Below are 13,052 nucleotides of genomic sequence, written 5' to 3'. Positions count from 1 at the left end.
AATAATTATTATTATTATACTTTGACAGACTTCTCATATCTCTTCTTTGGATCCAAGTTAGGCTATTATCATTTCACAGCACTTGGTTTCAATTGCTTCACTGCTGTTCTTTCTTGACATTCTTTCCACCTTATGTTCTTAGCTTTTTAAACCTGCTCCTAAACTCTTTACTCATGGGGATTGAAAGAACATTTGAAAATTCTCCTTATTGTTATATATGTCTTGAATCACTCCTCATCTTCAACACACATACATACACACCTGCACACACACATAAATACACTCTTTGGCCTTTTGAATCTTTCATATTGAAACTTTCACTGTTAGTCTTAAGAAAATTCCTCTTGATCCTTCAGCCACCCATCAATAGGTGTCTGTAAAAATGCTTCCTATTTGAAACCATTTTAGCTACAGTCCCTTTCCTATCACTACTATCACTACCTTGGGGATTATTTCATTTTGGCACACCCTTGGCCAAGCCCTAATGAAAGGATCTAGGAAGCTTGTAAACTCAGATATTTGCTTGATTCCAGGATATGTCTAACAATTAAGGACCTAAATTCTCTCTTTTGTGAAAACTTTGCCCCTGGGGTTGGTTTTTAACTCTTCTCCCTGGTCTATTATTTCTCCACTCCTGTTGACAAGTTAGAAGTTGACTTAGAACAATCTCTCCCTTTGCAGCCTCTCTAGAGTAGAGGGGCTGGGCCACTCCAGTTGTATTGGTACATATTTCTGTTTAGGAGGGGAACAGAATCCTGTCCTTAAAACCTGGAAGGCTCTGTGAGATGGGAGCAGGGTCTCTGTTAGGACTATGCTATCTTCAATGAGACATAGATGAAGAATATGTGAATTAGAGAGCAAACAGGCAGAGAGGGATCTTTACACCAGTCAATCCTTTTCCTCCCACTTCCCTGCCCATGAATGCTTCATATCTTGAAAGAGAAAATAGTACATCAATTATGTAGCCAGTCCTTGGGCCTTAGAATGAGCAGTTGATCCACACTTTAGTTTCAACATTCGAACAGAATACATGAGTCTATATATTTATATATTATCCATGCATTTTAATAGATAATTTTTTAGCAGGCAAAGGAAGGAGCACCCTCAGGGAGCAGCTTATACACACCATAGGATGGGGCAGTCAACAAAATGATATCAGTTATATCAGCAAGATATACTGTTCCTAGGAGAGGAACTCATCTGAAAGCATTTGGAAAAATGGAATCTGGAACTCAAAGTCCCTATATTCTTGCATATGGAGAAGTCTTAGGGGAATATTCTAAAACTAGGACATCCTAGGAATCAGAACTCTTGCACATAGCATAGCAAAGACTTGTTGAACTGAATTGTCTTGAAAAAGAGAGACGTTGGCACTGTATCTTAGTCAGCAGAGCTAATTATCTATGAGGAGAGTAAGATTTATCTGAGAACCAATGTTTAGGCTAGAAGTTGAAGGCCTAGGTGGTTCTGTGACTCCCAACTCCTCAGCAGCATCAAAAGTATATCAGTGGATAGATGGATGCTTGACCATCTGGCAAGGGAGAGAAAAGAATACCAAAAGGCCTAGGCATCTGGGAGTAAGAGAAGATGCTTGAATACAGATTAGACCAAGGTCCAAATGAAGTGATGTTGGGGGGGAGATATTGATATCTCTATCTAATGCTTGTAGCTTTTTCTAGAGGAGGTGGTAGAGACAAACTTAATGCTGGAATTACTGCCACTGCCAAAGCTGCCTCCCAGGCCTCGGCCACTACTAGTGCTAAAGCCAGCACTCCCTAGGCCCCCACTTAGGCTGTGCCCACCACTGGTGGTATAGGAATAATTGGTACTCCCACCCAAACCCAAACTGGTACCGCCAACACCACTGCCACTGCCATAGCCGCTGGAGACAGTAGAGGTGACCACAGCTGTCAAAGGAAAAAGAATCAGAATCAGAGATGGAATTAGCTTGTTCCTTAAGGACATTTGAGCAAGTGTCAAATTCCTTGAACCATACTTTAAGTTACATGGAAAGATGACAAGCTAGAACAGAATCTGGGCTAGAAGGGAACCTCAAATATTTGCTCATCTATTATTTTGATTCTAAGCAAATCTGTGTCTACATCAACTAGCCTAACACCAGGACTCCATAGTGGTATAGAAGATTCCCAGATTTAGTATCACACCAGAGTGTCTCATGAGAGGTGACATTTATTTAGGATTTTACCATTTATGGAACACTTTATAAACATGCTATCCTCACACTACCTCTAAGGCAAGTGTAGTTAGTTCCATTTCATAAGTGACAAAACTGAAATTCAGCATGGTTCATGAAGTTCAGAACAGGGATTGGATTAGGAAAATAATCCAAGTCTTTGGATTCTAAAAACAGTATTCTTTCCACTGCTTTACATGGCACCCATAGCATAATGACTTTTGCAAAACTTCTAACCTTCAAGGTGGTGACAAATTAATTAACTAATAGCCTTCTCTTAAAATGGTGTAAAGAATTGAAATTTACTGCAATATCAAAGGAGATTATACTCACATATATTAACTGGTGCAACTCCTCCACTCAACCTGAGAAGAACCAAAAAGAGAAAGGCTATGTCTTGTGTTCAGCAAATGGCAGTCTCTCAGAATGATCCAAATAATAGTAATTGCAATAATAACAATGCTAATCATACAATAATTGAAATAATGTGTGGGTTGGAGACATAAAAGGAAAGTCAGTGATTTGGGCAATGCAACTTTATTTTCATATAAATTCATCAAACACCTCATGGAAAGGATTATTAGTCATATGTTGGCACCAAGACAGAAGGTAAGACTTCTGGAAACCTGTCACATAAGGAGGAAACTTTTCATCTTAATAATGAGCTATTGTCAGATACTTGGCTAATGTTCATGCTGTTATATTAGGAGAACATTATGAGCAACAACAAAATTCAGAAGTAAATTAGTAGTGCCACTTTTATGATGGAATCCATTGTTTCTTTTGGGAAAAAAAGCCAGTTGATTCCTTAGCTTATGAGAGAATATTGATAAAGTACTTAGCATAGAACCTGCTATAAAAATGCTTATTTCTCCCTTTCCCTTTATAAACAAAGATCTCCCTTGTATCCCTTTGTTAACTGGTCATTCTTTGGATTGATTCTGCATGTAAGTTCATAGAAGGCTGTCATTTCTATGCCTAACACTACACTCTTATCAGATTGACTAGACACCTTACAGCTCCTTTTCCCTCTGGAAAAACCTTCTGTGAGGAGGTTCATACCCTTATTTCAGTGGTGGGTAAGGGTAGTTCTATAGGAGAACATTAAGGAATTTCCTTGCATTAGTCTGCATACAGAAGCTAGGGCTTAGAACTCTTGAGTAATTTTGTTCCACTAACACCAAGCCCCCCACAATTTTATAGATAAGAAAACTAAGACCAAAGAAGAGGAAGTGATTTTCCTAATGCCATACAGATAGATGTTCTTGGAACCCATTTTTCTTGATTTCCCTCTGTGTTCTTTCCACCCTCTTGCTACCTCCTACATCTAGAAGCTTGTCAGAGAGCCAGGAGAATTTTTTTTCCTTTCACAGAAACTCTTAATTAGACCCAAAATGAGATCTTATTTTTGTTTCATGTTGAAAACAGGTTTGAAGAGCTAATAAGAAATCAGCCTGGCATCAAGGACAGAACTCAGCCCTGGCTTTTTTCTTTAGAAGGGATTCAGGGAATAAAAAGCATACTATTTGTATTAGTCACTGACTGGCCTGAATGTATGTGCATTCTTCTGTGGGATTTTCCAGAAGAAATATGAGTTGCAGTGACCTGAATCCTTGGAAACTTTACATAGTTACCAGATATTAGATGGTTATGTGCAGTTTGCCTTGGGGACAAAATCTTGTTTTAGGTTCTCCCACCTGCATTCCTCTCCTTCCAGCAGCTTCCTGTAGGTGGCAATCTCAATATCCAAGGCCAATTTGACATTCATTAACTCTTGGTACTCCCGAAGCTGATGTGCCATATCTTGTTTAGCTTTCTGTAGTGCATCTTCAAGATCTACCAGCTTGGCCCGGGCATCCTTGAGAGCCATCTCACCACGTTGTTCAGCATCAGCTATGGCTGTCTGCAAATTGGCACACTGCAGGGAGAACGGGTGTGTGTGTGTATAATTAAATTTCAGAGTTACATGAAATCTTTAAAAAAAATGTCTAACCCCTTTGCTTTGCATTTGGGGAAATTGAAGCCTAGGGAGGGAAATGACTAAGCCAAATGCATTAGAATGGATTAATGGAGGAGATATTAGAATCCAGATCCCCTATTCATTTCATCAGAGCACACTGCTTTACATTGTATATCACTCACAAAGGCTCCATGCTTCTTAAATGGAAATCCTATAAGAAAAACTAGGAGGGAAAGCAACCTCTTTGAAGGAGCTTATAGGAATATTAAATCTGCCCTTTTTGTGATTTTCCCATAGACTATAAGATATTCAGAGGTAATTACTTCTTTTCATTTAATCTAGCAGACAATTTGATTTGAGCTATCGATATTATCGATAATATTTTGGAGGTTTCCCCCAGACTACTTGAGAACCTTGTACAATTCAAGGGGGAAAAGAAATAGTTGCTATTAGTGAGCTCTCCATACTCTTACACTATTCTTTAGGAATAACTTGTGGCATTGGCAAAAACCAGCCTTTAAATACTAAACCTATGGTCAGTTTGTATATATTATTGGTCAATGGGTCAGGGGTTCTTTTGGAGCATCTAGAACCTTACCTGCTTCTTGGCATTGTCAATCTCAGCTCTCAACCTTTGGATCAGTCGATTTATCTCAGCAATTTCATGCTTGGTGTTACGGAGATCATCTCCATGACGTCCAGCTGTAACTTGAAGTTCCTCATACTAGAGTCACAAGAGCAGACTCAGTCAATTTATCAGTCAGCATCACTATCCTGAGCACTCTCCATAAGATGATTTTTATTTGAGGCATTGATCACAGAATCAAAGATTTAAACCTAGAAGGAACCTCTAGACTAACCCTTTCATTTTACACATGAGAACTTTGAAGCCCAACCTTACAAAAGCAGTAAGTGGCAGAACCAGAATTCAAATCCAGGTCCTCTCATCCTATATCCAGCCTCCTTTCCATTGTAGCATGCTTCCTCCAAGACTCAGATTAAAATGGAATACACAGCCCTTTTCCCTAGAAATGAGGATAGTCAGTCTAATTGGATACATAGCCAGGAAATAGACACAGAGAGACAAGGTCAGAATTAGTATTGACAAGAGAGCCATGAATAACATTGCTAGAGGAAGAACCTCAGAAAGGTTGGGTGTTAGGGAAAGTTACCATTTTCTCAGGTTATTTCTCTTCATCCTCCTCCTTGCTCAGCTATCACACTCATTCATCATATGCATTTTAGACTTTTATACTTTTTTATGTGAGCCCTGTAAAAATATACTTGTTTTCTCAATTCATTTGGCACCAAGCAGGTGCCTTATAAGCATTGCTTGAATGGATGATTGATTCATATTTCTGTTCCTTCCTTACCTTTTTATTTTTTGGCAAGGCAATGGGGTTAAGTGACTTGCCCAAGGTCACACAGCTAGGTAATTATTAAGTATCTGAGGCTGGATTGGAACTCAGATCCTCCTGACTCCAGTTTTGGTGCTTTATGTCACCTAGCTGGCTCCCTTCCTTCCCTTTAACTCAGACTGCAAGCTATGTCTTTATTTCTTTTACATCTTCAAATAGCATATATAATATAGTGCCCCTACCCACAGGATTCTAGTTTCTAATGACTTTAAGTCAACCAACCGTCATCATGGACAATGTTGATATTGTGGAGTGATAATATCTGAATTGCAGAACCCAATGAGGATGACTCATTGAGTTGTCTTTGATGAGAATATTTTCAAACATAGTCATGTAAGTCAGAGGTCCCAGATTCCAAAGGAGCTGACATAGTAATCTATGTATTGTTACTTCATTATTGTGAAGATTATGGGGGAGTACACTAGAACCCATTGCTGAAGCATCTGCTGCTCACCTTGGTCTGGTACCAAGACTCTGCCTCTGCTCGGCTGCGATTGGCAATGTCCTCATACTGAGCTTTGACCTCAGCGATGATGCTGTCCAGGTTTAGGCTCCGGTTGTTGTCCATAGAAAGCACCACGGAAGTGTCTGAGATTTGATTTTGCATCTGGGACAGTTCCTGTCAAGTCAGAAAGTCTAGGGTCTTAGCACCTCATAACTAGAAAGGACCTAGAGTTTACCCTTCAAATGGTCATGCAGTCTTGACTAGATGATCTAATGACAGAAACCCAAGAATAAATATTTCTCTTTAAGTTTTTTAAATTTTAATTTTTTCAATAAATAAATTCTGTTTTTCTTTATATACCACTTTATTTACTGCCATCCCTTAATAAAAAAAAATAGAACAAAGGAAAAAATTATAAAATTATTGTAGCAAATATAGTCATGCAAATTTCCACATTAACCATATACAAAAAAAAATTGTATCATTCTGTGCACTGAGTCTATGACTTTTCTGTCATGGCTTTCTAGTTCAGAGAAAAAACTGATAAATTTGCTTATTTTGTCTTGCAGAGACTTAGACTTCAAACACTCCCAAAGATTGAAACAAAAATGCCCACTATTCCCTTCCTAAGAGTCTTTTCTATGAACATGCCTTGGGATTCATATGGGAATATGATTTGCATTAAACTATGATGATTTCCATATGTTCTTTGCTCTTACCTACCTCAAAAGTTTCTTCTTTTCTCAGGCAACATTCAGGATAAGACCCCCTACATCTTATATCTCTTGCTTCTCTCACTGACTCAGGTCCCTAGCTATAGAAAGATGCTTAGAATGGAACTCTACCAAATGCCAGTGATATCCAGTATTCTGAAATCCTGAAAGCTGTCCTAGCCTTATTGAATTTCCCTACCTTGAGGGAAAGGGATCAGAACTGGCAACTTGCTTGGAAAGTGTTGGATAATTTGTATTAAGGAGACAATATTCCCTGGGCATTCAACCAGATTATAGTTTCCTTCATTAGGATCACAGAATCATAGATTTTGAACTGGAATGGTATTTGTAACCGACTAGTTCAATCTCTTTATTTTAAAGCTAAAAAAATGAAACCCAGAGATCTGTCTAAGGGACTTATCCAAAGTTACACAGGTGCTGAAGGGACCCCAAGCCTACTGACACCAAAGTCAGTGTTTTTGCCTTGAACCATGCTCCCTTCCTCTTCTCTATCTCCAGCATATATCATATATTCATATGTATATATACACAAATAGTTTTTTTTCTACCTGGAATATATGTGTGCATAAACACACACACACACACACACACACACACACACACACGCACACACATATTAGGGTTCCTTACTGAATTATACAATGTCCTGTAAAAGTTTATATCCATTGTCATTAAGTCGATGGTGGCCTCCAGGTCCATCTTGTTCAAATAGGCACCATCAACATCCTGAAAAGAAACCAATGTATTCTTAGCCACAAGCCTGTGTTCATAGCCTCATAGGAAATCAGGTGGAAAAGAAAAAAAAAGAAGTAAGGTTGTATGCCTCAAGAAAATTGTAAGCCTTTTCTGCTTCCTTTATGGGGATTTCCATAGTGAATGGTATGTGTGTGTGTGTGTGTGTGTGTGTGTGTGTGTGTGTGTGTGTGTGTTTATATGTGTATATGTATTGGATAAGGTAGAGGGAGCGAGTACAGAAGTACAAGAACTGAAGGAGGGGAAGAACTGAATTTTGTATCACTGAGTTTAACGCAATCTGAGAATAGTGGGCATCTGCGCAAATCAGGTGTATTTTATTTCTTTTAGAACTAGGTTTAGAAATGGTGGTACAATTTGCTGGCTTCCCAATAATTGAGGATAAGAAGGAGATATCCATAGTTCAAAAAACACAATTTATATTTTTTTTCCTTTGTTAAGGTAATATTCTGACTCTCACCTTTTTCAGGGCCACAAACTCATTCTCAGCAGAAGTGCGTTTGTTAATTTCATCTTCAAACCTATTGAGAAAGAAGAGAGATGATTGAATAAGTGAAAGTGTTGCAAGTCATTAAATGAGCTGATATGGTAGGTTAAGTCAGAAAAACTGATATCAAGCTCATTTCTTCTGCCAACTTAATCCGAGACTGTTTCTTCTTTAATAAAAGGAGGACAATTTCTTCTTCAATCAGAAGATTTTTTAAAATAAGAACAGATGATATGCATGGAACTCATGGGATTAAAAGTACAGGTGTGATTTCTCTCTTTCTAAAATCTGCCTTCTCTGCCCAGTTTTTATTTAGGACTATCTCTTCTAGTGACTGCTGTGACTGAGGAACTGGAACTTCCATTGAGTATCTGCTGAAGGAACTGAAACAAGGAAGTTTAACTTAGAGGAGAAAAGACTCATAGAGGAAATAGATTTGATTTCTTCTGCTCAATTTTATAGACAGAACTAGGGAAAATGCTGAAAGGCAGGTTTCTGTTTTTTGTAAGGGAAAAAAAGCAGTATGAGCTCTCTGAAAGAGTTGTTTTAGTACTGAGAGAAGAGAAATCAAGAATTTATCAAGTATCTAGGCAATTTGTGCTTTACAAGCATTCTTTCATTCGATCCTTACAATCCTGGGTATTGTTCCTATTTTACAATTGAGGAAATGGGTAGAGATTAAAGGACTTGCTCAGAGTCACACAACTCAGAAGTATTTGAGGCTGAATTTGACCTCAGGTCTTCCTGACTCCACTGTCTACTTCACTATTCTTTTACCTCTGGAAGAGACTTTAGATGTTTTCTAGTCCATCTCCCTCTTTTACAGATGAAAAAACTGAGATTGATTAATGAGCTCCTTCTTACTCAAACTTTTAAAAGTTTGGACTTGTTGAGTACTTGTTGAGGTTGAGCTTGAGATACAGGTTAAACTAGGCAGCATCCTATATCCCTCTGGACACTAAACTCAGGAGATCTGACTTTGTATTATGGAAGTACCTCTGGGTTGGGAGAGATTAAGGGTCCTATCTCAACTAGATTTGAATATATTGTTGTAATGTACAGAGGTTGTTGAATATCTTAAAGTAATCTCCCAGGGTCTTTGTAACATAGCCAAAATAAAGCTGACTGGAAACCTCCTTTTCTGTTAGAGTGATGTGATGTTACATGACACATCTGGGTGCTCAGTAGAGCGCTGGATCTGGAGTCAGGAAGATATGAGTTCAAATTTGACCTCAGATATTTTCCAGCAGTTTGACTCTGAACAAGTCATCTTACCTAGCCTGCCTCTGTTTTCTTATCTGTAAAATAGTAATGAGGGAATGTAATGAGGGAGTAATGAGGGAAAAGTGAGAGCAATAGTCTGAAGATCTTTGTAATCTTGAAGTACTATATATATATATATATATTATTGTTATTTTGCCTTCTTATTGTCTTCCATATCTTCATAAGTTTTAGAGTTAGAAAAGATTTGCTCATCTGAACCCCTAACTTTCCAGATGAGAAAACTGAGACATAGAGAAAAGAAGTGACTTTTAGAGGTTTCAAGATGCAGAACCAAGATTAGAACCTGCAAGAGTCCAAATTCAATATCCTTCCCACTGTTCCAGTGAAAACTCTCTTTTGGAGACAATCAATATTAAGTGACTTGCCCAGCTTCCTACAACTAGTAAGTGTCAAGTTGTCTGAGTATGAATTTGAACTCAGGTCCCCCTAACTCCATGACCAGTGCTCTACTATCACAGCTAACTTCCCCAAGAAAACTCTTCTAAAAGTATAACCCATGTCCCACAAAACCATGAAGCCACAGCTCCAGAAAATTGTCTCACCCATCCTAAAGTCAGGCCACAGAGGTGATTAGAGTATCTGACATTTTGAACACTAGCAGTACTAACAATACACCCTTCTAGTCATGATTAACAATCAGCACTGGCCAGCAGAGAGGGGTCCAGAATTGGGCCACTGCCCCAAATAAAATGGTTTCCAATCTCCTCATGCCTACATGATACCATTTTGCAGCCACATACCTCTCTCCTCCCCAGGAAAAGGATAGTGCCCAGGTGACTGATTGTAAGCATATTCTTCACTTACTTGTCTTTATAATCTTCGACAATAATCTGCATATTCTTCAGGTCAGAGTCAAGCTTCCCCCTTTCATTTTTGATGCTGTCTAGCTGTCGCTGGAGGCTACCAATGTAGTTTTCAAAAAGTGGACCCAGATCCTGCTTCACAGTCTTCATACCCTGCTCCTGAAGCAGTGTCCATTTTGTGTCTAGCACTTTGTTCTGCTGTTCAAGGAACCGCACCTGGAGGCCATACAAAGAAGGTAAAGTATATAGAATTGAGAGAGGAAAGCATTTCTATGTGTACTATCCACAGAGATGGATTCAACTAAAATCTTTGTGGAGAAAATATACTAGTCATAACCCCAATTTAAATCAGAAGCGATCCTAAAGAAAACTCGAAAAACTTTGGCAGAGCTGGGATAAAAGTGCCAATGTGAAGCTAATGGGATAAAGCATTATTTGGATTCTTTTGGGCAAGTTCAGGAATACCAATTGAATTAATTCTCTTCAGTGGGCAAAAGTCCTGAAAGAATTCCACATTGTGAAGGTTTTTACACTCTATATATACAACAAACACCACTCCCATCCCTACCCTCATCTTATCTTCTTTATAATATGATTTTCACCCAGAAATTGTTGAAACCAAGTTCCATAGATTCACTAAATGATGAGATGGGAGCATGGAATTGGAAGACAATGTAGCATAGTCTCAGGAACATAGAAGACAAGTATTTAGGAGATGCTCCATAACTATTGAATGAAGAAAGGAACCTGAATTTTTGTATCTTCCCAAGAAAAAAGAATAGTATTAATAGTCAAAAATCAATAGAAGTTTGCACAGTCCTATGAGAATATGACTGGTCTTATTTGTAGTATTCTTTCAACCTTACTGAACAAAACCAAATCTAATATCTCACCTTATCAATGAAGGAGGCAAACTTGTTGTTGAGGGTCTTGATCTGCTCTCTTTCCTCTTTCCTTACTCTCTGGATGATGGGGTCAATTTGCAAGTTGAGAGGAGCCAGAAGACTCTGGTTCACCATGACCTCTTGAATGCCACCAGGGGGACAGATAGGGAATCCAAGACCCCCATAACCACCCCCAACCCCAGCTCCAAAGCCTAGTCCACTTTTAATGCCACTACCAAAGCTATATCCACTTGCTCTTCCACCAAATCCACTTCGAAAGCCACTATTGGACCCACTGATGGAGATTCGCTTTGACCCATCCAAATTGTAAAGACTTCGACTGCCAAAGCCGGTCCCCACACCACTAATTCTCCCTAACCCTCCATGGCCTCCTGAAGAGTGAACCATGGAGACAGAGCTGAACCGGGAACGTCCAGTAGAAGGGGTGATGGCAGAGGCAGCGCTGAAGCCCCTTCGGCTCCCTGTCTTAAAGGTGACAGTGGACTGACGAGACATGGCAGGATGAAGTAGGTAGTCAGAAGAAATGTTGAGTGTAAAAGTAGAAAGAGAGGAGATACTGTGACTGAGAATCTGGAGGTTCCCTCAGTTTTTATGAGATTGTAGGAGGAGGCGGGATATTATTAATTGAAGGAGGCCTTGCTGATAGCATCCTCCTGACATTTGCCAACACTGAGCTCACAGCCAAATCTGGTTAGAAATAGTGTAAAAGTCATTGATGCCTTGGCATCCTGACCTCATGTGGAAACTGAAGTCCTGTCTCAACATGATCTGCCAACAAACAAGAAGCATACTACTTTCAGTCATGTCCCAGTCATGCACTCTATAATGAAGATAACAAATACAACTGTTAACAAAGCTAAGATGCTTCATTAGGATGCTGCTTTCTTAAGCCTAAAACTGACTCCCTTCTGTTCAAACACACTATGTTAATAGAAGCAGCTATTATTGGTTATTTCCTGTTTATTGAACTACTCCCTATCTCTGATGATTACTCTATTCCAACTCCTCTGACCTGGGGAGCAATAAATCACCCACTTTTCCATCTTCTAACTCTACTCTTATCTTCAATTCAATCTTTAGTCAAACAAACATTTATTTTTTCCTAGCAAACCCTGATCCATACCCACCTTCCTGAAGCTACCAATCTGTTCTCATGCTTGAATCCTCTCAATATTTAGCATCCTTTGTCCATCATATTTATATCTGTTCCTTTTTAGAATAATTTTGGGAGAATGTAAGACCAAATCTGTCCATGTATGTTACATGTTTGCACACATCTCATCTGCCAAACACTGGATTGAGAATCTGAAGACCTGGATTTGTGTGATGGTTCTTCCAATAATCACTTATGTAGTCTTGGATAAATCATTTCCTTCTTCTGAGCCTCAGTTTCCCTTAAAATGGGAAATGTTAATATATGTTAATGTTAATGTTAAAATGTTAATATATGTACAACCTGTCTCAGTGTTGTGAAGATAATGTGTGATAATACAAAATGTTTTGCAAACCACAAAGTTAAACATGTATTTATATGTATTTGCATGTGTGATCTAGGATGATCCCATTCTTGTAGCTTACAATAAATGTGTATCAAGAATAAAGACCATGTCTTCTCTTTCCAAACCAGTCATCAGCTATATATTTATTGACTGCTATTTCTCAGTCCAATAGCCCAATCAGGACCCTGAAAGATACCAAAGAAGACTTAGATGTAGTCTCTATCTTCAAGAATTTAACAGTCTCCTTAAGGAAGCAAACTAGATCATCAGAAGAGTATCAGAGAAATAGTCCAATGCACATTTCTAAGGTTCCCTAGCTGTCTCTTCCTATAATCTTACTGTTAAGAACTGCAAGAAACTTCAAAGGCCATCTCATCCAATTAATTATTCTTCAACTAATTAATTATTAATTAATTAGTTATTAAGTACCATCTATGTGCCAGATATTATCCTAGGATGCAGGGATACAAAGACCAAAAAAGGGCAATAATCCCTATTACAATGAGCTTGCATTTTAATGAGGGAAAAAACAAGCACATATAAAAATATTTATCATATTAATATACAATT

The 13,052-nt window shown here is 38.5% G+C and overlaps 1 protein-coding gene across 1 annotated transcript; it reads right to left on the bottom strand.

Annotated features, from left to right (window-relative positions):
• Positions 1 to 1,063: 1,063 nt before the first annotated feature.
• Positions 1,064 to 11,528, bottom strand: LOC141514784 (keratin, type II cytoskeletal 75-like). The gene is made up of 9 exons (XM_074225866.1): positions 10,972 to 11,528; positions 10,080 to 10,294; positions 7,965 to 8,025; positions 7,382 to 7,477; positions 6,027 to 6,191; positions 4,753 to 4,878; positions 3,892 to 4,112; positions 2,528 to 2,559; positions 1,064 to 1,907 (listed from the first exon to the last, which is right to left on the bottom strand). Exons 1-9 carry the CDS (start codon positions 11,476 to 11,478, stop codon positions 1,657 to 1,659), a joined length of 1,674 nt encoding a protein of 557 aa, XP_074081967.1. The 5' UTR covers positions 11,479 to 11,528; the 3' UTR covers positions 1,064 to 1,656.
• Between the last annotated feature and the right edge of the window lie 1,524 nt (positions 11,529 to 13,052).

Source organism: Macrotis lagotis, chromosome 2, assembly GCF_037893015.1.
Source record: "Macrotis lagotis isolate mMagLag1 chromosome 2, bilby.v1.9.chrom.fasta, whole genome shotgun sequence".
NCBI lineage: Eukaryota > Metazoa > Chordata > Mammalia > Peramelemorphia > Peramelidae > Macrotis > Macrotis lagotis.
Note: the sequence above shows the minus strand (reverse complement) of the source record. Positions and strands in the feature narration are given on the sequence as shown.